Genomic DNA, 24,321 nt, shown 5'->3' on the forward strand with positions numbered 1-24,321 from the left:
ATCAAGGGGTTGCAGTTTGTGCATTCAGTGAGGATGCTGAATGATGTCCAAAAGTTGGTGGGTGTCGTCACTTGGTTGCATCCCTATTTGGAACTGACCACAGCACAGCTGTCTCCCTTGTTTGATCTGTTGAAGGGAGACTCTGATTTGAAGTCACCTCAGACGCTGACCCCGGAGGCACAGCAGGCGCTGGAGGAGATTCAGCGGGCAGTTTCTGATCATCAGGTTTATCACATTGATCCTTCCATTGATGTCGCTGTATTCATTACCACTCCAGATTTGCATCCCACAGGTATCATTGGCCAGTGGAATGATGAATGGTCCAATCCCTTGCATGTCCTGGAATGGGTCTTCCTGTCCCATCAGCCACAGAAAACGGCAACTGCATTGTTTGAGCTGATAGCTCACTTGGTTGTCAAATACTGGCAACGGTGTTTGCAATTGATGGGTGCGGATCCCGCAAAGATTGTGCTCCTGGTACCGCGGGAGGACTTTGACTGGAGCTTTGCAAACAGTATTTCTCTGCAGAGTGCTCTGGAGAACTTTTCCAGGCAGATCACTTATCATCTGCCCAGCCATCAGCTGCTGCAGGTGGCGAAATTCACTGAAATTTCTTTGCAGCCCAAGAATAGTCAGGAACCTGTGCAAGGCCCCACCATCTTTACTGACGGTTCAGGGAGGACTGGGAAGGCCATTGCTACCTGGAAGGATGGATAGAGTGGCAGGTTCTGGAGAGTCATGAGGATGGGTCGGCCCAATTGGTGGAATTATGGGCTGCCATCATGGCGTTTCAGAAGTTTTCCTAGGAAGCTTTCAATCTGGTCATGGATTCTGCCTATGTGGCCGACATAGCCCAGCAGTTGGGTCATTCGGTTTTGAAGGGAGTCAGTAATCCTGCCTTGTTTCATTTACTGAAGACCCTCTGGTGTGCCATTCAGGCCTGGGTGCATCTGTACTACGTTCTGCATGTGAGGAGTCATACCAATTTGCCAGGGTTCATTGCAGAAGGTAATGTGAGGGCTGACAAGTTAGCTAACCCTGCATGGGTTGCACCTCAGCCTGACACGCTCCAGGCAGGCTAAAGCATCACATGGGTTTTTCCACCAGAACGCACATACTTTGAGGAAGCAGTTCTAGTTGATGTCTGCTGAGGCCCATGACATTGTTGATTCTTGTGATGACTGTCATGCGGTTGCTGCGCCTTTGCCAGCAGGGGTAAACCCCAGGGGCCTTAGGGCCTAGGAGCTTTGGCAGACGGATGTCACCCAAGTTGCTGAGTTCAGTTGGCTCCGATATGTGCACGTCAGTGTGGACACTTTCTCCTCTGCAATGTGGGCTTCTGCTCACACAGGAGAAAAGACCTGCAATGTCATTGCCCATTGGAGGCAGGCTTTTACTGTTTTAGGTATACCTTCTGCTGTGAAGACCAATAATGGTCCTGCTTATGCCTCTCAGAAGGTACGGCAGTTCCTGCAGTTGTGGGGTGTGTCACACAAGTTTGGTATCCCTCATTCTCCGACAGGTCAGGCTATTGTGGAATGTGCTCATGGTACACTAAAGCGAGTTCTACAGAAGTAGAAACGGGGAATGCAGGATGAGACCTAGCACAGTTGGTTGGAAAAAGCTTTGTATACCCTCAATCACCTCACGGTACCGCAGGACTCTGATAACCCGGTCATGTTGAATCATCACCTTTCATTGCGGGCTTTGGATGAGCCGCATGAGCCTCGAGCAAAGGTTTGAATGAGGAATTTGGTCACTAAGCAGTGGGATGGTCCTTTTGACCGTATTGCTTAGGGGCGCGAGTATGTGTGTGTATCCACAGATACTGGGGTACGCTGGGTACCTGCAAAATGCATTTGCCCTGACCTGCGACCGCAAAGGCAGCATCCGGCCGACGAGCGGGTTGGAGACCGTGACCAGATTGAAAGCCATCCAATGGATGGGCCATCGGATGATGACTCAGATGCAGATGATGTGAGTGATCACCGCGATGGCCCGTCCACAAACAGATATTGATGCTGGACACGTTTTCATTTTTGTAATGATAGGGGTGAAATATCACCCTGAATCTAAAAGCCTTCTGATATTGTTTGGAACATTGTTTGTCTTTCTCTGTTAATTTTCTTTGAGTGTTTAAGATATTGTTCATTTTTTCTGTTCATTTTTCTTTTCTTTTTTTCATTTTAAAAAAGACAGGGTGAGATGTCGCCCTGAGAATCAGGCCTTTTGATATTGCTTTTCACAAGTTCTAGCCACTTTCCCAGGAAAGTAACTATAAACATAGGTGTTTATACATTCCATTTAAGATATGCCTTTTGATGGACGTCTCTCACGGCCAGTGCTGTTGGGAAGGTATTAACCTGACTATCCAATCCCTGGTCGTGGTTGGAAACTGATAAATACTGAAAGAACAAATAAACCCTTCTTCTTTCACCACACCTCAAGCTGTGTCCATGTGAATCATTTTGTGTCCAACAGTGACACATGACTCCTAGACCCGCCTCTAGGATATTTATACATACAGTCCCCACCTTTTCTCATTGGAACAAGTGTTTGGCTACTAATAAATAGTAAGCTTGTTTCATGGTCTGTGACCTGAAGACCTTGGTTCCCATCAAGTTTTGGGAAATACCTGTTTGGATGTCTCACATACAAAATGTAAGATCATAAAGATGAAACAGCACACAGTCCCAGCAATAGCAAGGGGTTTCACAATGACCCAAGAAGCACCTTCTAGTAATTTATCACAGAGATTTCATTGGATTTGGACCTTCCACTGAGCATATATCTCAAGAAGCTCCAGACAACAGCAAGAGTCCAAAGGATCCATCAATGAAGCCCAGCTATACAGCCTACCTCCTAACTGTTCCCACTGAGGTCCACAGATCTGCAGTTCTATTTCCCACAAAACTTTTCTCCTCAGAAAACAACTGCACAACCTAAGTATGAAGCTCCCTTTAAATGAGTCAGGAGAATTAAGGAGACGAAACAGAAAGAAAAGTACCAAGGCTTCTATTCATTAAGCTACTTTTACAGTCACTTTTGTTTTGTGAATATTCACTATTTTACCCCTCAGAAAGTTACATTATCATCCAAGGAGATAAAGGAATTATTTTGTTGGAATTTCACAGTTCAATAATTAGATAATCAGACTTAAAAATTAATGGACTAGGCAAAATAGAGGTGTGTTAGATGCTGAAATGTAAATATGTTACATAATAGACATATACATTTGTGCTTACAGCAGTGTATGGCCAATATGAAATAGCCATTGGCAAAAATAAAATCTTGTACAACTTAATACATGTTCTCAGAATGCAGGATCAAGTTCAGCTTGAATCCAAAGTATAACTGTTGACAATGTTGAAGAAGCATCATCCACTTTTTTTGTAGCACAGGCTACGCAGAACATACCTAATTCATTGGTTAAAGTCTGACAGTTAAGTTACCTACTTTCAATTAGCTTGATGTTGGTATAAATGCAGACTAGATTTTGGTATCAAAGTTTAGGTACCTCAGGGTTCTGGTTTAACCCTTGTAGGCACCATATGAACTGCTATGAAAAAATTAACTATATCACAGACAAAACCAGTACACTGAGCACAAAAACCCCGTACTTTCTATTCTTTTGTTCCACAAACAAAGCCTTGGGACAGGCTAAAGCATTTAGATTCCATCCTTTGCCATCACATACAAGGTTTGTTAGATTTTTTTCAAAAACTTTGTACTATGTGCTAAGATGAACAGTATAATTTCTAAGGAAGGGAACTCACCGATAATGAGAGCGACTTCTTGATCTCCATCTTTCCCTAGATCTAGACCGCTTTTTCAGGGGACTTCTGGATCTGCGTCTGTCCTTATGTCTTGAGAGTGATCTATTGCCAGATCTACTTCTATATGAATAACGCCAGAAGAAAAATACTTTAATATTGAGATTTCATAAAAATTAGATCAACCAAGAAGGAAAAAAACCCCCACATAAATCTTGCCTCACTACATAAAATTATATAGTTACACCTCAGTAATATACTGCCTATCAACATTTTTGTAAAAATGGATACTTTAAGCTTCACCAGGTGCATATGCTCTCCTTTGAAACAACACACCATTTAAGTAATACTCATGTACTCCTGGTAATAATATCAATGACAGCAGAGACAACACCTAAGTGCTATGTGACCAGGTGGATGATCTGCTCAGCCTGGTGGCAGAGCTTAAAGAGGAAGTGGAGAGGCTGAAGAGTATCAGGGAGTGTGAGAGAGAAATAAATTGGTGGAGTCACACCCTTCCATCCCTGGAAAAAATGCAGTGGATGGAAGCTCAGCAAGAGTTGGAGAAGCCCTGACCCTCTCACCATCAGGCAGAAGGAGACCTAAAAGATGAGGGGGAATGGAAACAGGTCTCTACTCAGGAGGTAGGAGAATCCCCTTCCATCCTCCCTTGCCTTCCCAGGTGCCTTTACAGAATAGGTATGAGGCTCTGGAACTCGAGGATCAGGCAGATGATAGTGGAGATGAAGATCTATCTGGGGGGCTGACCAGAACAAGTCAGTCAACAAGATGGATCACAACTACGGGTGTTAAGAAAGAAAGAAGGGTAACTGTAGTGAGTAACTCCCTTCTGAAGGGAACTGAGGACCTGGTATGCCAACTGGACCTATCCCACAGGGAAGTTTACTGCCTCTCTGGGGCCCAGGTAAGTGATATTACCAGAAGACTCCTTGGACTGATTCAGCCCTCTGATTATTCCCCACTGCTGGCTGCCCAGGTTGGCAGCCAAGAGGTTGATGAGAAAAGTCCTAGGGCAATCAAAAAGGACTTCAAAGCATTGGGGCAACTGGTTGAAGGGACAGGAGCACAGGTGGTGTTTTCCTCAATTCCTTCAGTAGCAGGGAAGAATGACAAAGAACAGAAGAACCCACTTGGTCAACATGTGTCTCAAAGATCAGTGCCATCAGTAGAATTTCATCTTTTTCAATCATGAGGTGGTTTAAACAACACCAGGTGTCACACTATATTAGGAATGGCAAAGCATGACACAGACTGTCTTCTGGGTTGCACAAGAGAGCAAGTTTTATTATTCCAGATCTTCTTTTGTAGACAGGTCTGAGAATGTCTGAGAGGTAAAACTCTCATTGGTCATTAAACCAACACATCACCATCATTGATCAATTTGGTACACCATCCCTTGACCTTTTCTTGCAAGAAAACAACAAGGATCCAAACAACACCTGCAAAGGTTGTTGTCCTTCTCCAAGGACTGTTTGGATTCCTCCTTATGATTTCCCAGGCCAGAGTGAGACTTAGTTTCACACAGGCTCAAGCTAATGCCTGGAGCTTAAAAATCTCTTATTTGATCATTGTTAGTTCCCACAACCAGGCCTGCTGGAAACAGATGGGGATCACCTGTCTAGCAAGGGCAAAAGGGTTCTAGTCTGTGAGTTGGCAGGGCTGATTGAGAGGGCTTTAAACTAGGTTTGAAGGAGAGAAGGGAAAAAAACAGGCTTGGTAGAGATGAGTTAAGGGGTGTCATGACAGTGTTGGGGGTGAAATCAATAGCCCAGCTGTAGTGCATCTAGACCTCGCTGGCTATGAAGTGTGCTGGCCACACTGGAACACGCTTGCAGTCTTACAGGGATGAACCATGGACTCCTAAGCTAATAAAAGCCAACAGGGAAACACCAGAAAATTATCTCAAATTAATTAAGGGATCTTCCTCTAGGAAGGCAACATACCTAACAGCCCAGCTGATGTGCCTCTACACCAATGAACACAGCATGGGCAACAAACATGAGGCATTAGAAACCACCATGCTGCTAGAAAGCTATGACTTTGTTGCCATTACTGAATCTTGGTGGGATGAATCCCATGACTGGAATGCGGCTATCTATGGCTAAAGGCTGTTCAGAAGAGACAGGGGAGGAAGGAGAGGCAGATGGGTTGGCTTCTACATCAAGAAGCAGATTGAGTGTGAAGAGTTGTCTCTGAAGGACAGCCATGAGCAGGTAAAACAACTCGAACAATGCCCTATTTTGCAAAGCTATCAGTGGTGAACTAAGAGGGGGTATCATGCTGCTTTTGGTGTTGAATTATGCTACAGTCAATCTGACTCATCATTCCCAAAGTTAAACATTCTGATATGGAGGTGAAGATGTGGCAGATATGGTAAAGTATCCTTAGCTAAAAATGCTAAGCTGGCACAGTTTACCTGGAGACATATGACTGACAGTCAATCACTTTTATAATATAAAAGTTCAGTCCCACTTTCAAATGGCAGATTCTTCTAACACACCCTTTCTTGGAGTGTGTATGAAGATTCTGCCCTTGGGTGAGGACGCCCCTCAGAGTTACTCCTCGAGGCTGAAAGAAAGAGGCCAGAGTTGTTGGTATGGGTGAGTAACATGAATCTCTATTTAAAAACTGTGTGGGTTTGGTAGCATTAATATAAATGCTTCAATACAGTACACTATCCTATACTAGTAGTTTTAGCTTCTATACTCTGTAGTAAATAATTCTGATTAATATCTTTTTGTCTAATCATTTATCATAATAAATCATTCATATATATATATATGTATATATATGGTTTGCCATCCTTAATCCCACAGGATAAAGTTGTACACAGGTTCAATTACACCTTTATAATTCTTTAGACTTAAACCATTGACAAAGTCTGGGGCTAAGATTGGATCTAGCCACACTCAGGCTCCTCTTTGAGAAAGAATTTAGAAAGCAAGGCGGTCATTTCTGCACCTTGTGACTCAGTGCGAAGGCTTCTCTAGTAAACTTTGTCTGAAGCTCCCACTCCACCTGTGACATCAAAATCTGTTGGGAAAGTAGCACAGCAAGCTGTAGGCAATCCAGGAGACTCCTGGAATGCACGGAGGATAACTTCTTGAGCCAGGTAATAGCCCTACCAGAGGGGATGCAATACTGGATCTGTTGGTCACCAGTGTAACTGAGCTAATTGGGGATATCAACATTAGAGGCAGCCAGGGCTGCAGTGATCATGCACTGGTGGAGTTCATAGTCTTGAGTGATATGGGTCAGGTAAGGAGCAGTTAGGCCCTTGAACTTTAGGAAAGCAAACTTCCAGCTCTTCAGGGAGAGAGTCAGTGGGATCTCCTGGGAAACTGTCCTCAGGCACAAGGGAGTGGAACAGACCTGGCAGACATTTAAAGAAGCCACCCATAGAGTGCAAGAGCTAGTTATCCCCAGGAAAAAAGAAGTCAGGCAAGGAAGGCAAAAGACCAGCATGGCTGAGTGGGGAACTGCTGGTCAAACTAAAGGGAAAGAAGTAAATGCATAGACAGTTGAAGCTAGGACAGGTGACCTGGGAAGAATATAGAGACAAAGTACAGTTGTGTAGGGATAGGGCGAGGAAGACCAAAGTGAAGCTGGAACTGAACCTGGCAAAGGACACAAAGAACAACAGAAAGGGCTTTTACAGTTATGTCAACCAGAAAAGGAAGGTCAAAGAATGTGTAACCCCCCAATAAACAACACTGGTAAACTGGTAACAACAGATGAGGAGAAGGCTGAGGTACTCGACAACTTCTTTGCCTCAGTCTTCAATGGCAAACTCTCTTCCCACACCTCTTGAGTGGATGGACAGCAGAATGGGGACTGGGGGAGCAAAGTCCCTCCCACTGTAAGAGAAGATCAGGTTCATGACCACCTGAGGAACCTGAATGTACATAAGTCTTCCCCCCTACCACAGACGAGTTTATATGTTCTATCCATCAGCTGGTGCAGTAGCTCCAGGTATTCTCCCATCACATGAATTGGTAAGATAACCCAGGCTTGTCCAGTAAGGAGTTATCTCTGATACCAGATGGGATACAATAAACGTCTTGCCTTGAGAGCAGGATGTAGGGAGATAAGCTGGAATTTTTGACTGACAGACAATTCACTTTACAAACTATAAAAGCTACACAAACTTTCACAAAGTCAGAAGTCACCTACACACACCCTGGAAACATGCAGAACTTCTCTCCGAAGTTTGGAGGAAAACTTTGTGGTTACTTTCCCAGGAATTGAGTGAAAGGATTCTATGTGTACTCCATCATCAATTCGGTGGTAAGCTACATTGACTCCTAATCGATACTATTTCTTCACTAGCTGTAATATAGGTACCTTTTTTTGTGCACTGTATTTTATCTACTAGTAGTTCTTTTTGTTTTATCCTGTGTAGCAAGTAGTCTGTTTAAAGTCTTAAAACTGTTAATCTTGTGTCTATTCAATAAATAATTCATTTTAAAATAGACCTAATTGGCCATTCTTAAGAACTTGGGAGCGAGAACCATTTGGGGTGCAGGCTGCCTCAAAAAGAGCTACTGCCAGAAATCCGAGTCAAAGGCAGGACTTGTCTAAACTCTAATCTCCATTTGTACCAGGGACCTGGCATGACATAAATAGTGTGGAATAAGGGGTTGATACAGTTCTGGTTTCAGGTGGGACAGAGTTAATTTTCTTCTCAGTAGCTGGTACAGTGCTGTGGTTTGGATTAAGTATGAGAATAATGTTGATAACACACTGATGTTTTGGTTGTTGCTAAGTAGTGCTTGCCCTAAGACAAGGGCTTCTTCAGTGTCTCATGCTCTGCCAGTGAGGAGGTACACAACAAACCATGAGGGAGCATAGCCGGGACAGCTGACCTGAACTGGTCAAAGGGATTTTCCATACCATGGAACATCATGTTCAGTATATAAACTGGGGGGAGTTGGCCATGAGCCACCAATCAGTGCTTGGGGACAGGCTGGGCATCAGTCAGTTGGTGAGCAATTGTATTGTGTATCACTTCTCTTGGATTTTATTCCTCTGTCTCCTTCCCTCTTATTGTAATTACATTTTTTAATTATTGCTGGTTTTGTTAGTATCATTATTACATTTTACTTTTTTATTTTTCTCTTATTAAACTGTTTTTATCTCAGCCATGGGTTTTATCTTTTTCTGATTCTACTCCCCATCTCACCAGGGAGGGAGGGGTAGAAGCGAACAAGTGGTTGCATAGTACTTAGTTCCTGCCTGGGGTTAAACCACAACACAGCATGTTCTCAAAACTGACAGTAACAGTGGTAAAATCACTTAAATATATGTGTGTGTGTATATATAACTATCAACAATTGTTTAAAGCACAGATTTTCTGCAAGTTAAAGAAATCTAAATTTATCTCCTAAAAATCAATTAGATTTGCGTCAGTACAAAATAGCACTGATATACTGCAATTACACAAAACAAAGACTGTTTTTCAGTTATGTCCCGAGTTAGAGAAGATAAACAAGCAATAAATAATTGAACAAATGATTCTTCTTGCATTACAAAGATACCCAATGTTTCAATGTCATTATATAACACTTACTGTGTAACATTATTACAAAACACAGGCACTAGAAAATAAGGAGATGATTGCTGACAGCCAGAGCAGATTGTGCCTGACAAATTTAGTGGCCTTCTACGATGGGGTTACAGCAGTGGTGGATGAAGGAAGAGTGACTGATGTCATCTACCTGGACTTGTGCAAAGGTCCCTTGGGAAAATGTTTTTGTAGGTGCTGGGGTCCATCAGTGCTGGTCATTTTTTAAACATCACCTCCTAAGGTCACAGGAGCAGGCAATTCCTAAATGTCAGAAGTCAAGCAGGCCAGACAGAAGGCCAACTTGGCTGAACAGGAATCTTCTCTTGAAAATAAGGCAAAAAAGGAAGGTGTATGCCGGGTGGAAGCAAGGTCAAGTGACATGGGAAGAATACAGAGATGCTGCTCAGCACTGTAAGGAAAAAATCTGTATGGTAAAACTCAACTGGAGCTGAAGCTGCCAGGACTGTGGGGGATGATAAAAAGAGTTTTTTCAAATATAATAATAGCAATAGGCAGTATAAAAATAACATCAGCCTGTTACACAATGAGAATGGTCACCTCACAAACAGGGACATGGACAAGGCAGAGGTGTTTAATGCATTCTTTGCCTATGTCATCAACACAGATGATGGACCAAGGGAGTCTCAGTGTCCTGAGCTGGAGGACCATGAGTGTAAGAATGATCTCCTAGTCAACCCTGAAATTGCGTGTGATCTGCTGCTCCAGCTGGATCCCTACAAATCTATGGGGCCTGATGGGATTCATCCAAGAATCCTCAAGGAACTGGCTGCTATCACAAAACCTCTCTCAATGATTTTTGAGTAGTCTTGGGAATCTGGAGAGGTCCCAGCTGACTGAAAGCTGCTGAACATTGTCCCAATTATCAAGGGCAAGAAGAAGGACCACAGAAACTACAGGCCTGTTAGTCTCACTTCAGTGACTGGTAAAGTTAGGAAGATTATTCTGGGAGGTACTGAAAAACACCCAAAAGACAAAGCAGTCATTGGTCACAGACAGCATGGTCTCATGACAGGGAAGTCCTGCTTATCAAACTTGATTTCCTTTTTTTGACAAGGTAACCCACCTCATTGATCAAGGGAAGCCAGTTGATGTAATCTTTTTGGATTTCAGTAGAGCTTTTGATACTGTGTCTCACAGATTCCTTCTGGAAAAAATGTCCAGCACACAGCTGGATAAATACGTCATGTGATGGGTGAGCAACTGTCTCACAGGTTGGGCACAAAGAGTTATAATTAATAGGGTGACATCAAACTGGCAACCTCTCACTAGTGGGATTCCTCAGGGCTCCATCTTAGCCCTATGTTTTTCAACACCTTCATAAATTACTTGAAAGCAGGACTCAAAGGGATACTAAGTAAGTTTGCAGATAATACAAAACTGGGAGGAGCTGTTGACTCTCAAAGGTGGGGAGGCCCTGCAGAGAGACCTTGACAAATTAAAGGACTGGGCAATCACCAAATGCATGAAGTTTAACAAGGGAAAGTGATGGATTCTGCACCTGGGATGGGGCAACCCTGGATTTATGTACAGACTGGGGAATGAGATGCTGAAAAGCAGTGCAAGGGATAGGGACCTGGGGGTCCTGGTCAACGGAAAGTTGAATATGTCAGCAGTGTGCCCTGGCAGCCAGGAGGGCCAACTGTGTCCTGGGGAGCATCAGGCAAAGCATCACCAGCCAGTCAAGGGAGGTGATTTTCCCGCTCTGCTTAGTACTGCTGCGGCCTCACCTTGAATATTGTGTGCAGTTTTGGTCACCACAATACAAGAAAGACATTAAGCTATTAGAGAGCATCCAAAGGAGGGCAACGAAGATGGTGAAGGGACTTGAGGGGAAGCTCTATGAGGAGTGGCTGAGGTCACTTGGTCTGTTCAGCCTCGAGAAGACTATGGGGAGATCTCATCACAGTCTACAACTTCCTTGTGAGGGGAAGAGGAGGGGCAGACACTGCCCTCTCCTCTGTGGTGACCAGTGACAGGACCCAAGGGAATGGCTTGAAGTTGTGCCAGGGAAGGTTTAGGTTGTATATTAGGAAAAGGTTCTTCACCCAAAGGGTGGTTGGGCACTGGAACAGGTTCCCCAGGGAAGTGGTCACAGCCCCAAGCCTGACAGAGTTTGGACAAGAAGCTTTTGGACAATACTCTCAGGCACATGATGTGGTTCTGGGAGATGGTGCTGTGCAGGGCTGGGAGTTGGACTCAGTGATCCTTGCCTTGTGGGTCATTTCCAACTCAGCAGATTCTGTGATTCTGTGATTCTGTGATGTGATGATGGACCACTTGATGGATAAGGAATTGGCTGGATGATCACATTCAAAGAGTTGCAGTCAACAGCTCAATGTCCAAGTGAAAAGCAGTGATCAGTGGTTATCCTCAGGAGTCAATATTGGGACTGGCACTGTTTAACATCTTTGTTGGTGACATGGACAGTGAGATCGAGTGCACCCTTAGCAAATTTGCTGACAACAGCAAACTGTGTGGTGCAGTCGACACACTGGATGGAAGGGATGCCAGCCAGGGGGACCCTGACAGGCTTGAGAGGTGAGCCTGTAAAAATCTCATTAAGTTCAACAAAGCCAAGTGCAAGGTCCTGCACCTGGGTTGGGACAATCCCAAGCACAAGTAAAGGCTGAGTGGAGAATGGATTGAGAGCAGCCCTGGGGAGGACTTGGGGGTGTTGGTGAACAAGAAGCTTGATATGTCTGTATTTGTTTGGCACAGCCTGGTTTTTGGCAGCAGGGGGGCCACAAAGATGGCTCCTGTGAGAAGCTGCTAGAAGCTTCCCACCATGTCTGACAGAACCAATGGCTGATGGCTCTGAAGATGGACATGCTGCTGGTCAAAACTGGGCCAATTAGAGAGGCTGGTAATGCCTCTGTGATTACATATTTAAGAAGAAAATCAAAACAAAAGTCACAAGTTTTTGCTTGTAGTTAGAGGAGGAGGTGAGAACATGTGAGGGAAAACAACATGGAGACACCAAGGTCAGTGGAGAAGGAGGGAGAGGAGGTGCTCCAGGCACCAGAGCCGAAATTTCTCTGCAGGCAGTGGTGAAGACCATGGTGAAGCAGGTTGTCCCCCTGCAGCTCATGGGTCCCCGGGGGATGCAGAGATCCACCTACAGCTCATGGGAGAGGTGCCCATGCAGGAGTGGGTGGAGGCCTAGAGGAGGCTGTGATCCAGTGGGAGACCTGGTGGAGAGAGCCCCTGCTTCCACGCTGGAGCAACCTGTCCTTGAAGGACTGTATCCCATGGAAAGAGAGCCACATTGCAGCAGTTTTGGGAGGACTGGTTGCCCATGGGGGGAGTTCACGTTGCAGCACGTGTGGTATGGCTGCTGCTCGTGAGTGGACCTACGCCAGAGAAGTTAATGGAGAACTGTCTCCCATGGGAGAGATTGCACAGTCTCACAGGGGAAGGACTCCTCTCCTAGAGCAGCAGAAGAAAATCTCAGTGATGAACTGACCAAAACCCCCATGCTCTGTTTCTCTGTGCTGTCAGTGTGAAGGAGGGAAGAGCTGGGGGGAGAAATGGTGTTTTAAGGGCTTATTTTACTTCTCATTATCCTCCTCTTATTCTGTTAGTAATAAGATTCAATTTGCAGTTTGAGTTGAGCCTGTTTTGCCCTTGAAATATTTCTCCTGGTCCCCATCTCCCTCATGAAGTGTTTGATATTTTTTTTTCCCTCCTCTGCCCAGCTGTGGCAGGGGAGGGTGAGCGAGTGACTCTCGTGGGTGCCTGGCATTAGGCCAGTGTCAAACCACAACATCTCAGCAATGTGTGCTTGCAGCCCAGACAGCCAACCATATCAAAAATAATCTGCATCAAAGGCTGCATCAAAATGAGCATGGCCAGCAGGGTGAGGGAGGTGATTCTCCCCCTCTACTCTGCTCTTGTGAGACCCCAACTGGAGCACTGAATCCAGCTCTAGGGTCCCCAGCAGAGGAAGGACATAGGCCTGTTGAAGAGAGTCCAGAGGAGGACCATGAAGGTGATCAGAGGACTGGAACACCTCTCTTATGAAGACAGGCTGAGAGAGCTGAGGTTGGGCTGTTCAGCCTGCAAAAGAGAAGTCTCCAGGGTGACCTTATAGCAGCCTTCTGGTACCTAAAGGGGGCCTACAAGAAAGCTGGGGAGGAATTTTTTAAAAGGGCATGTGGTGATAGAACAAGGTGGAATGGCTTTAAAATGAAAGAAGGTATGTTTAGATTAGCTATTACGAAGAAATTCTTTACTGTGAGGGTGGTGAGGTGTCACTGTTGGACACGAAATGATTCACACAGACACAGCTCAATGTGTGATAGAAAAAAGAGAGCAATTTATTCTGTCGTTTCAGTATTTATAGATTCTCGACAACGACCAGGGATTGGATAGTTAGGTTACCACCTTCCCAACCACACTGGTTGTGAGAAACGTCCATCAAAAGACATTTCTTTAATGGAATGTATAAACATTTATGTTTACAGTTACTTTCCTGGGAAAGTGGCTAGAAACTATGAAAACAAGATCAGAAGGCTTAATTCTCAGGGCAACAGTGAGGCACTGAAACAGGTTGCCCAGAGAAGTTGTGGATGCCCCATCCCTGGAAGTGTTCAAGGCCAGGTTGGATGGGGCTTTGAGGAACCTGGTCTAATGGAAGGTGTCCCTGCCCATGGCAGGGGGTTTGGAACTAGATGATCTCTAAAGTCTCTTCCAACCCAAACTATTCTATGATTTTATGAAATCTGAAGCCTGTACACTTATATCTTGTTTGGTAGTATAAATGATGTGGTATATTCCCTCTGGCCAGCTTTTCTGTATGTGAAAGAACTCTAGGTGCCCTGTTAAAAAAGCAATGGATGAAAGAATGGGATAGTGCTGTTGCTGCAACACTGAAAACACTCACCTTTTTAGAGTGCAAGCTATCAAATACACTGAGGTTTTGTTGGGTTTTTTTTAAAACTTAATGGAGTCAAATATCTTTAGACTGATTATGTAAATGATCAAAAGACATTCCTGACATTGTACCATTTCAGGAAGTGTTTATAAATCTTACATAGAAAGACTGTCTCATTCTTGGAAAAAAAAATCTTAATGGGTAAACTTTATGGATGATCTAGTAATTTTATTTCTTTTATATTTCAAAGCCTGTTTTACAACTTAAGAAATTAGCAAAACAAAAAAAATCTGAAGAATTAAAAACTACCCTTAAAGCCTTTTTTTCTTCTGGCTTTTAAAAAATACAGCTTTACATTTACAGTACAGTTAATAAAAATAGAGCATTTGTTAACTAGATGTTTAGAAGCTCAGGACAGCAGCAACTTTCTACTAGCAAAACCAGCCAGCCTGTCTGTTTAGGGTATTAACAGTAAACTAAATGTTCCATCCACAAAACAGAGGCAACTATTTCTTTTTAACATACAAAGGTTACAAAATGAAATTATGCTACATGGCACAAAATGTACCATGAAACCATGAAAATGGTTCTGCTACCTGGCACAAAAAGTACCTTCTAGTGTGTTTTACCTGAAAGTAATACTGAAAACATGCGGCATTTAGAGGGAAAGAGTATTTGTTCAGAGACAAAGTTCCTAGTAATTCTGTCTAGGTCAGTTTAAGTTACTAATTTTCTCTACAGGCAAACTTGTCTCACAGCTCAGTAGGAAATTTCAGTAACCACCACCACTCAAAAAAACCCCAGTATGAATTCTTAGTCCAAAATAATAAATATACCTACCTGTGTTTTGAGTGAGATCTTTTCCTTCTAGATTGGGATTTTGAGCTAGACCTGGATTCTGAACGAGAATGGGAACGAGATCGACCACCTTTTCTTTCACTGCTCTTTCCAGACTCTGAAAGGAAGAAAATACTGCAATGTAAGCTCAGAACATTGAAAGATCCCAGTCAACAATCTGGCACAAGTGTAATGTACCACACATATAGTGCAAGGGGCCCATGCTTTGCACATCTTCCTTCTTTGCTAATATCCTTGAGAAACATCCAATAAAGTCATTGCATATACTCGTTGAGTGCAGCCACCCTGCAGCAGTACACATAAACCAGATAATTATAAACAGCTAGCTCTGTTAGGAATGGGATTTATGTTGCTGCCACAAAGCACAAGATTACAACAGGTTGTCCTCTGGTATATTATTTAATTTAATTACATTTTAAATAACCTCAGAATAAATTTAGAGGGCAGTTTTGAAAACAAGCATAAAATGCAAATAATAATTAGTACTTTTTATACTTTTAAATATTCCAACCACTGTACAAATATTGAAGTTCTACTCCTCAAATGCTGTTTTGGGGAGGACGGGATGAAGAGAAAGGAGTAAAAAGTTTGATCCAAAGGCGAGGAAATCAACAGAAAACTTACCAGTGACCTCTGCAGACTTTGGTTCAGACTCTAAAAGATTATCATTCTGCTCCTTAACACTGAGAAAATGTTAGAACTATTTTTCTCACAACCCTCAAAAAAGAAAGTATTCCATTCCTGTCCCCCCTGAAAAAAACCTCAAGACCCTTCACTATCTAACCTACATAAACTAATGTGTGGGGTTTTTAGTAAGAAGAAAGACAAAATCTTGCTGATGAAAAGAAAAAGGAGGATTTCAACTGCAAGTTTAACAAGTTTAGAATCTTTTACATTGTGGTGTTGCAATCACTTTAAGTCAGCATAAATCAGCACTGAACTGTCTGCCTAACCACTCAAGCCACTGACACCTTCCTCCTTGACCTGGCATTTCAGTGTTAACAGGAATCAGGGAACCAATCTGAATGAAAAAAAGTCTGTTACAATATGTTATGTTTTATCCTACATTCATTCTCTGATCCCATTAGCTATGAGGATGCATATAGTCTTGAGGCAGTATGAAAAAGAGCATAGCAAAGTGATAAAATTAACCTGACAAAGAAAAGCATAATATTGCTGCTTTCAGCAGCGCACTAGCTCACTCTGATCATGAAACTATGGTATTAATTGGTGCTAGAAGAGAAAACAAAATATAAAGTATTTTTTAATTTTGCAAGTACTTTGAACTTTAAAAGCACCAACATTAAATATTAATTTAGTATTGACTTTGCATTTTTTAAAAAATTCAGTGAGCATGTATCTGAAAAGAAGACATGATGAAACAAAAAGCTTCATTCCACTGCTTTGTTGCATGAAAACAATTTTGATTTTCTTTTGTTTTCCCACATAGATGTTGCTCACCTTTGAGTACCCTTTTCCTGTGTTTGAAAGTGCTCTTAAAAGCCTGTGTCAAGGTACACACAGAACATGTCTGTTAGGTAATGAACATAATATACCTACCTGGCTCAATAGCAGCAGATATGAAAGATTGGGCTTCCCTTACTCTCTTCATCACTTCTTCCAGTTCCTTGGCAGCAGCTTGTGGTGTCATTTCAGGAGGCTTCACTATTGCATTATTGGAGTGATTTATTCTAAATTAAGACAAAAATAAAAACTTTAACTTCCAAACTCTTGAAAAGGAAAAATAAAAAAAAAAGAATGAAAGCACCTCAGCTTCCATGTATGACTAAAAACTTCAAAGTTCAGCAAAACTACAAATTTTTCCTCTAACACTCATCTTTTCTAAGTATCTGAAATGTCTGTTTTTTATTGCTTTCAAATCCTATGACTTTTAAATAATTTTGGTACAATATTTGTGTTAAATTTTTTTCTAGTAGAAGTCTATAAATCTATTTCAGATCAAATTTCTACATTAATACTTACTAATTACATACACATCATATATAAAGCTTAATTAGTACAAAGGACTTTGCAGATTCTCTCACTGTTATAGCTTTCACCAATTCAAGATTGGATGTAGAAATATCTTATTCAATGCCAACCATATTCTTCCTGGAAACAAAGTTATGTCCAACCTTGAAATTTGAATTCATAAAAACATTCCAGTTTACTAACAATAGGTCTTTACATTGAAAAAATATTAATCATAGCAGTTTCCTGCACATAAGAGTCATAAATGTATAAGGATACTAAGACATCTCTCATTCAATATTCATATGGATAATTAATTTCTTACTTCAGTGGCCTGTCTCCAAACATAACTCCATTAAAAGCAAGAGCTCGAGGTACAGAATTTTGGTCTGCAAATTCCACAAAAGCAAATCGTGTTGGTTGCGTCTCATCACCTGCCATTCGCACAAATTTGACTTCTCCAACTTGCTTAAAAAATTCAAGCAGCTGATCTGCTGTTGTAGTCTAGAAAGTCAAAGAGCTCGGCTGAAGTAAAACACATAATGAAAACCACTTATTCAACATATTAAATAATCGAACAGCTACAGATTCTGGAAAGACATATCATTACACAGGTGACATGAATTTGGTAATGTTACACTTTAAGAGAGAAAGGTATTTTTTTCTTCCATTAATATAAAAAATATATTACAATTTAAAATAGTATAACCATGAGCCCTGAAGTCCTACATCTAGGTTAAAAAAGCACTTGTACAAGATTTTGCAGTTTCAGACAACTTATTTGAAATAATAATGATACACCTATGTTCAAGATACTGATTGTGAATTCTGATCAACTAAAAAAAAATCCAAGCAGTATTACAAGACTTCACTTTTATCTGTTTTTCTACTAGTTTCAAGCTTGTTTTATTTTATTCTGATTAATAATAGTTTTATACTCTAGTAGCTACTTTGATAGTCAAAAAACACAAAAATCAAATACTTATATTTCCATCAGTCAAAATCAAATTGTTTTTCAATCAATTCAATCAATTGCTGAAAAAGAAATTTTTGACAGCCCCAACTTTCCTGTCAGAGCAACTCAAATATGTTTATGTTAATTTTGCAACTTCTACTAGGACAAATAATTTCTTCTTACTGTACTTAAGCAACTGCAGAGTGTTATAGGGGACAGCTACCATGCTCTCACAAATTCTGAGGCATTGTTCAGCTAATATAACCCAGCTGGACATTTGATCAACACCCACAATCATGTTTCTTGAATTCAGCTAGAGTGTGATTTCTTTGGTTTCCTGCTAGAATTGATGTCAACAGTCTGATCTGTTCTGATTAGCAAAAGAACATTCAAGAATTTGAAATATCTCTAGTAAACTTCTATTGGCATCAATTAATGAAAACTCTTAAAATGTAAGATTGTAATTCACAAATTAACAATTCTGTATCTTCCATTATTATAGCAAACAAAACCAAAAAAAAGCTACCTGTGAATTCAAGTTTCCAACGTAGACTGTTCTTCTAATTTCATCAATCTTGGATGGGTCCACATTCCCCATAATTGGTGGCTGTGGTATTTCTCCCAGTGTTGTAATGTTAGGGTCCAGTGCTGCTGCTGGTATAGCCCCCAAAGTGCCAAGTGATACACCAAGCTGGAAAATATAAAAATAGGATGTGCTTTGCAACCAAGCACAGGAAGGGGACACTTCACCTTTTAATACTTGCCTTCCTTGTGCATTTCTGTAAAAATAAACCTAATTAATATAGGTAAGACTTTAAAATGTAAGGTCCCAGAATTGGGAATTGAAATTTCTCCTGGGCAATATTATAAAAAAAAAGTCACTTTAAAATGATTACTAAATAGGTCTGCTGAGTTCCTGGTTTGAATTTTTTCTCCATCCAAAAAACAACTTTCTTTCCAGCAAAGGAAGTTTCTAACAAGTGTTAGAAATTCTCAACGAGCCACCAGTAGTTTTTTATTTTTATGTAACAAAACTACTCTCTTTATTTGAAATCATTCTTTCATTATTAAACAGAGGGTTATTGTACTGGGTGTGGCTGAGCTGGAGTTCATGTTCTCATAGCAGCCCCCAGTGTTGTGCTTTGCATTGGTAACTAGAAAGGTGTTGATAACACACCAGTGTTTTGGCTACTGCTGAGCAGCACTGGCACAGTATCAATGCTGTCTCTCAACATTCCCCCCATCAATGGGCTGAGAGTGGGCAAGATCTTGTGAGAGGATACAACCAGGCCAGCTGACCCAAATTAACCAAAGGGATATTCCATACCATATGATGTCAGCTCAGATATAAAGCTAAGAAAATGAGGAGGAAGGGGGTGCATTTGTTATTGACAATGTTTGCCTTCCAGAGCAACTGCCACATGTTCTGGAGCCCTGCTTTCTGGGAAGCAGCTGAACATCGCTCACTGATGGGAAGTAGAGAATAATTTTTTTTTCTTTTTGCTTGTTTACATGCAAACTTTCACTTTTGCTTTAGTAAACTGCCTTATCTCAACCTACAAGTTCTTATTTCCTCTCCCCTGTCCAGTTGGGGAGTGGTAGAGCAGCTTGGTGGGCACCTGGCACACAGCCAAGGTCAATCCATTAATGTTCTACAGCTTGACTTCCTCTTTGATATTCTAAAATTCACAGATAATTTATTAAATATGTATATAAAAACAAAGTGAATTTACCTTATATGGTTAGTTTAGAAACAAATGTCTCTAAACACCACTATTACACCAGTCCTGTTTAATATATCAATCTTCATCAATGCTCTGGATGAGGGGATCAAGTTCATCCTTAGCAAATTTGACGACACCAAGATGGGTGGGAGTGTTGATCTGTTGGAGGGTAGGAATATACTACAGAGGGATATGGACAGGCTGGATTGATGGGCCAAGGCCAACTGTATGAGATTCATCAAGGTGAAGTGCTGAGTACTGCACTTGGGTCACAACAACCACATGAAACACTACTGCCTTGAGGAAGGGTGGCTGGAAAGCTGCCTGGAAAAAATGGATCTGGGGATGTTAGTCAACAGATGGCTGAACATGAGCCAGCCCATGCCCAGGTAGCTAAGAAGACCAATGGCATCCTGGCTTGTATCAGCAATAGTGTGATCAGCAGGACTAGGAAGTGATTCTTCCCCTGTACTCGGCACTGTTGAGGCCACACCTCTAATACTGTGTTCAGGTTCGGGCCCCTCATGACAAGACACTGAGATGCTGGAGTACATCCAAAGAAGAGCAACAGAGCTGGTGAAGGGGCTGGAGCACAAGTCTTTTATGAGGAGTGGCTGAGGGAACTGGGTTTATTTACCCTGGAGAAAAGGAGGCTCAGGGGAGCCCTTATCACTCTCTACAACTACCTGAAGGGAGGTTGTAGTGAAGTGGGTATCAGTCACTTCTCTCAAGTAACAAGTGATAGGATGAGAGGAAATGGCCTCAAGTTGTACCAGGGGAGGTTTAGATTGGATATTACAAAACATTTCTTCACCAAATGGTTGTCAAGCAATGGAACAGGCTGCCCAGGGAAGCAGTTGAGTCACCATCTGTGGAGCTATTTAAAAGATGTGTAAACATGGCACTTGGGAACATGGTTTAATGGTGGACTTGGCAGTGTTAGGATTACGGTTGAACTTGATGATCTTAGAGATCTTTTCTAAACGAAATGATTCCATGATTATTTAGGGTTTGTTACCAACAATTATGCAGTGGAAACTTGAGTAGGCGCAGTTTCTTAATGAAATACCTAAACTATTACTTCACATATTTTAAGACAAAAAAATGCCAACATTCTTGTGAACTAAAAATTATTTTCAAAGTCATCCAATTTCTCTCATAAAATGACAATTATGAATCATAAACAGAAGTAGCCTAAACTTCTAACTGGCAACTTTGATACACTGTTTCATTATATAAGTTGCACGCTTTAAAACAGCTCTTGGACCACAACCTTTAAAACAGATAGTGACCTGTCCTGGTTTACGGCAAATTTGGGAGGAAACTTCCAAAGGGGTCCCTCTAAAAAGCAGATTCAAGTGGCCCCTCCCCCAATGGGTTTGGGAAAAAGATTTCCTTGGAGAAAAGTTGAAAAAACCTGTTTATTTAACAAGCAAAGTATTCACAAGCATAAAAAAATAATAATATTAAACAATAAAGCCTCTCACTGTTCTGAAGAGATGGAAAATTCAGAAAGTCCTTGTCATGAGGGTGTGGCTTGGCTTGCTCAGTCTCTTATCAGTCCCTCTGGTGCTGGAAAATGCCATGTCCTGGGCCCTGGTGGGCCACAGGTGTGTGCTCCCAGTGTTTTCTGGGTTTTCAGTCCAGAGCAGGGCAAATCAGTTCCAAGAAAAAGAAAAGCCACAGTCCGGGGAACTTCCCTGTCTCATCTAGCTAAAAACTAACTAAAAAGCAAAGGAGAGCTCTCTCTTGCTGTCTATCTGTGCTGAGGGAGGGAGGGAAGGAGGGAAGGAGGGAGGGAAGGAGGGAGGGAAGGAGGGAGGGAGGGAGGGAGGGAGAGAAGGAGGGAAGGAGGGAAGGAGGGAAGGAAGGGAAATGAGAGTGGGAATAATGTTTCTAGTCATGGAGACAGATGAGAAATCATTTAAGTACAATGTCTTGGTTTAAGACAATTTAAGAGGTGGACACTTTAAAATTAGTTACCTCATCTTAGAGTTTTAGCCAATCCCTTTCCACCAGTAAGAGGAAAAGAATATGAGTAGATACAAGTGAAAAAATAACAGTTTACAAAAAAAAAAAACAACAAAATAGCAACAGGCAGAAAATAACAGTCACTAGTTACAAACTTGCTGAAATCTCGCAGACTGCCCAGGAATAAAGAGAAACTCAAAACGGAGGAGTAACACCACCCCACCCCCCCTCCCAAGATGATGCCCTCTGCAGATGACTGCAGGTGGAGAGACAAAGATGGCAGTAGCCCATCCCCTCCATGTCTCCAGTGGTGGCAGCTCCATTGACAAAAAGTAGCTGGCACACTCCAGTGGATGGAGTTCAGTCAATGTCTAGAACTTGTGGAGGGACTTTGTCACCTTCTTAGCAGAAGATGGCAAGCAGTCAGCTGGAGTAACTCAGACTCCATGCCTTCCCGTTTTGACCAGGCACTGCTGATGGGCTGGGGTGACCATATGGAGCAGGGCTGTTATGTTCATCTCAATGTGATGCTGCAGCTGTAGTCAGGCACTCACAGAATTTACCTTGAGGCAGTCCAGGACCACAAAACACAGCCTCTCAAAAAAAACAAACACCCAAAGCACTCCCCTCAAAGAAAAAAGACCAAAAGAAACCCAAAGGGGAGCCTCCACCCACGTTGCCTCAGCTCTATGGCAAAAGTCAAGAGGCAAGAGACAAGAGAGAGCTCTGCCTGAGTGCTCTGACTTATTAAAATCTTGGGGCACGCCCCCCAGCCCCTGCCCTACCATTTAATTTTTCAGCTGCCAGTTCCTAAAGAGACAGTAACAATTTTGAGCACAGATATGTGAAATACAATAATATTTTGGGTTACCCAGGACATTATCCATCTCTTATTCCATATCATCTATTCCTGCCCAAATTAATACCTTTCACCTGTACACATACATAAATATAAATATTTACTAATACAATTATTATTTCAGTGGTCACTGACTATCCCCCAGGATATGGATTGAATTAATTTGGTCCATGACTGATATAACTAAAGCAGTCCATTCTCATTGCCCATGGTAGTTACAACATGCAATGGCAATGACATTCAGCAACCAGTGTTATGTATTCAATTCAACATTACAGGCTGTTCTCACCCAAAGTCAAATCCCTCTGAGGTATACATGCTTCCCCATCCCTCTGCATTGCCCACCAAGTGCAACCAGGTCCTTGAGCAAAAACAATCGCATGGATGGGTTTGCCTTTCTTCAAGGCAGGATTAATCCAAATTGTCTTTCCTTGCTGTCCTGGTTAAGGCAAATTTGGGAGAAAACCTCTGAATGGGGGTCCCTCCAGAAAGCAAATTCAAGTGGCTCCTCCCCAATGGGTTTGGGAAAATATTTCCTTGGAGAAAAGTGGAAAAAACTGTTTATTAAACAAGCAAAGTATCTACAAGCATAAAAAACGAATAATATTAAACAATAAAACCTCTCGCTGCTCGATGAGATGGCAAATCCAGAAAAGACCTTTTCATGGGGTCTATCTTGGCTTGCTCAGTCTCTTATCAGTCCCTCCAGCACTGGAAAATGCCGAGGCCCAGGCTCTGGTGGGCCACAGGCATGAGCTCCCAGTGTTTTCTTGGGTTTTCAGTCCAGAGCAGGTTTGAACAGATCCAAGAAAAAAGAAAAAAAACACAGTCTGGGGAACTTCTCTGCCTCATCTAGCTAAAAACTAACTAAAAGCAAAGGAGAGCTCTGTCCCGCTGTTTGTCCGTGATGCAGACAACACAGTCCAGAGAAGCATGCAGGGGAGTGAGTGCCATTTCTGAAAACAAACTGCATGCTTCTTCTTTTGCCCGCTTCGCTCTCGGAACCAGTCTTAAAGATGCAGAACAATATGTAGCATAAACAGAACAGATGATTGGGGATACAAGCATCATAAAGTCACCCCAGGACACTTGCATACCTCTTATATGCACCATGGGGACTTTATCTTCATTTGCTGTATGCATAGATCCTGATTGGGCAGGGCCAGCTCAGTTAGTGGAACATCTGGTGTTGACTAACCAGGTAGCCTTCGCTAGGTGAAGATCCCACTGCTTGAAGGTACAATAATCCACTGCCTTCAATGGTGGTTCTAACAGTCCATTATACCATTTGACATTCCCAGTGGCTGGTGCATGACAGGGTATATAATAACATCCACTCAATATCATATTCTCTAGCCCAGATGTTTGTAAGGCTATTTGTGAAATGAGTCCCATTGTCTGACTCAATTTTTTCAGGGGTGCCATGTCACCATAGGACTTGCTTTTCAAAGCCCAAAAAAATGTTCTGGTTAGTGGCGTGAGACATGGGGTTGTCTCTAGCCATCCAGTGGTTGCTTCTACCACTGTAAGCATGTAACTCTTGCCTTGGCAAATTTGTGACAGTGTGATGTAATTGATCTGCTAGGCCTCCCCATACTTATATTTAGACCACCGTCCCCAATACCACAGGGGCTTTACTGGCTTGGCCTGCTTGATCGCAGCACATGTTTCACAGTCATGGATAACCTGGGATATAGTGTCTAAGTCCACCCCTCAGTCATGAGCCCAC

At 42.2% G+C, this 24,321-nt stretch overlaps 1 protein-coding gene across 7 annotated transcripts in view; it reads right to left on the bottom strand.

The window, feature by feature from the left end:
• The window catches only part of LOC148183398 (uncharacterized), a 72,632-nt gene that overhangs the window by 26,636 nt on the left and 21,675 nt on the right, over positions 1–24,321 (bottom strand). For 6 of the 7 annotated variants that reach the window (XM_088061401.1, XM_088061399.1, XM_088061403.1 and 3 more), the window contains 5 exons: positions 18,565–18,729; positions 17,409–17,587; positions 16,673–16,803; positions 15,095–15,209; positions 3,777–3,896 (listed from right to left, as the gene is read on the bottom strand). In XM_088061401.1, the coding sequence (XP_087917527.1) occupies positions 3,777–3,896; positions 15,095–15,209; positions 16,673–16,803; positions 17,409–17,587; positions 18,565–18,729 (710 nt within the window). The remainder of the gene's footprint in view (positions 1–3,776; positions 3,897–15,094; positions 15,210–16,672; positions 16,804–17,408; positions 17,588–18,564; positions 18,730–24,321) is intronic. The other variant, XM_088061402.1, reaches the window with a different exon arrangement.

This window comes from Pseudopodoces humilis, chromosome 12, assembly GCF_049639895.1.
Source record: "Pseudopodoces humilis isolate 2021_Gansu_Grassland_sample_001 chromosome 12, ASM4963989v1, whole genome shotgun sequence".
Lineage (NCBI taxonomy): Eukaryota > Metazoa > Chordata > Aves > Passeriformes > Paridae > Pseudopodoces > Pseudopodoces humilis.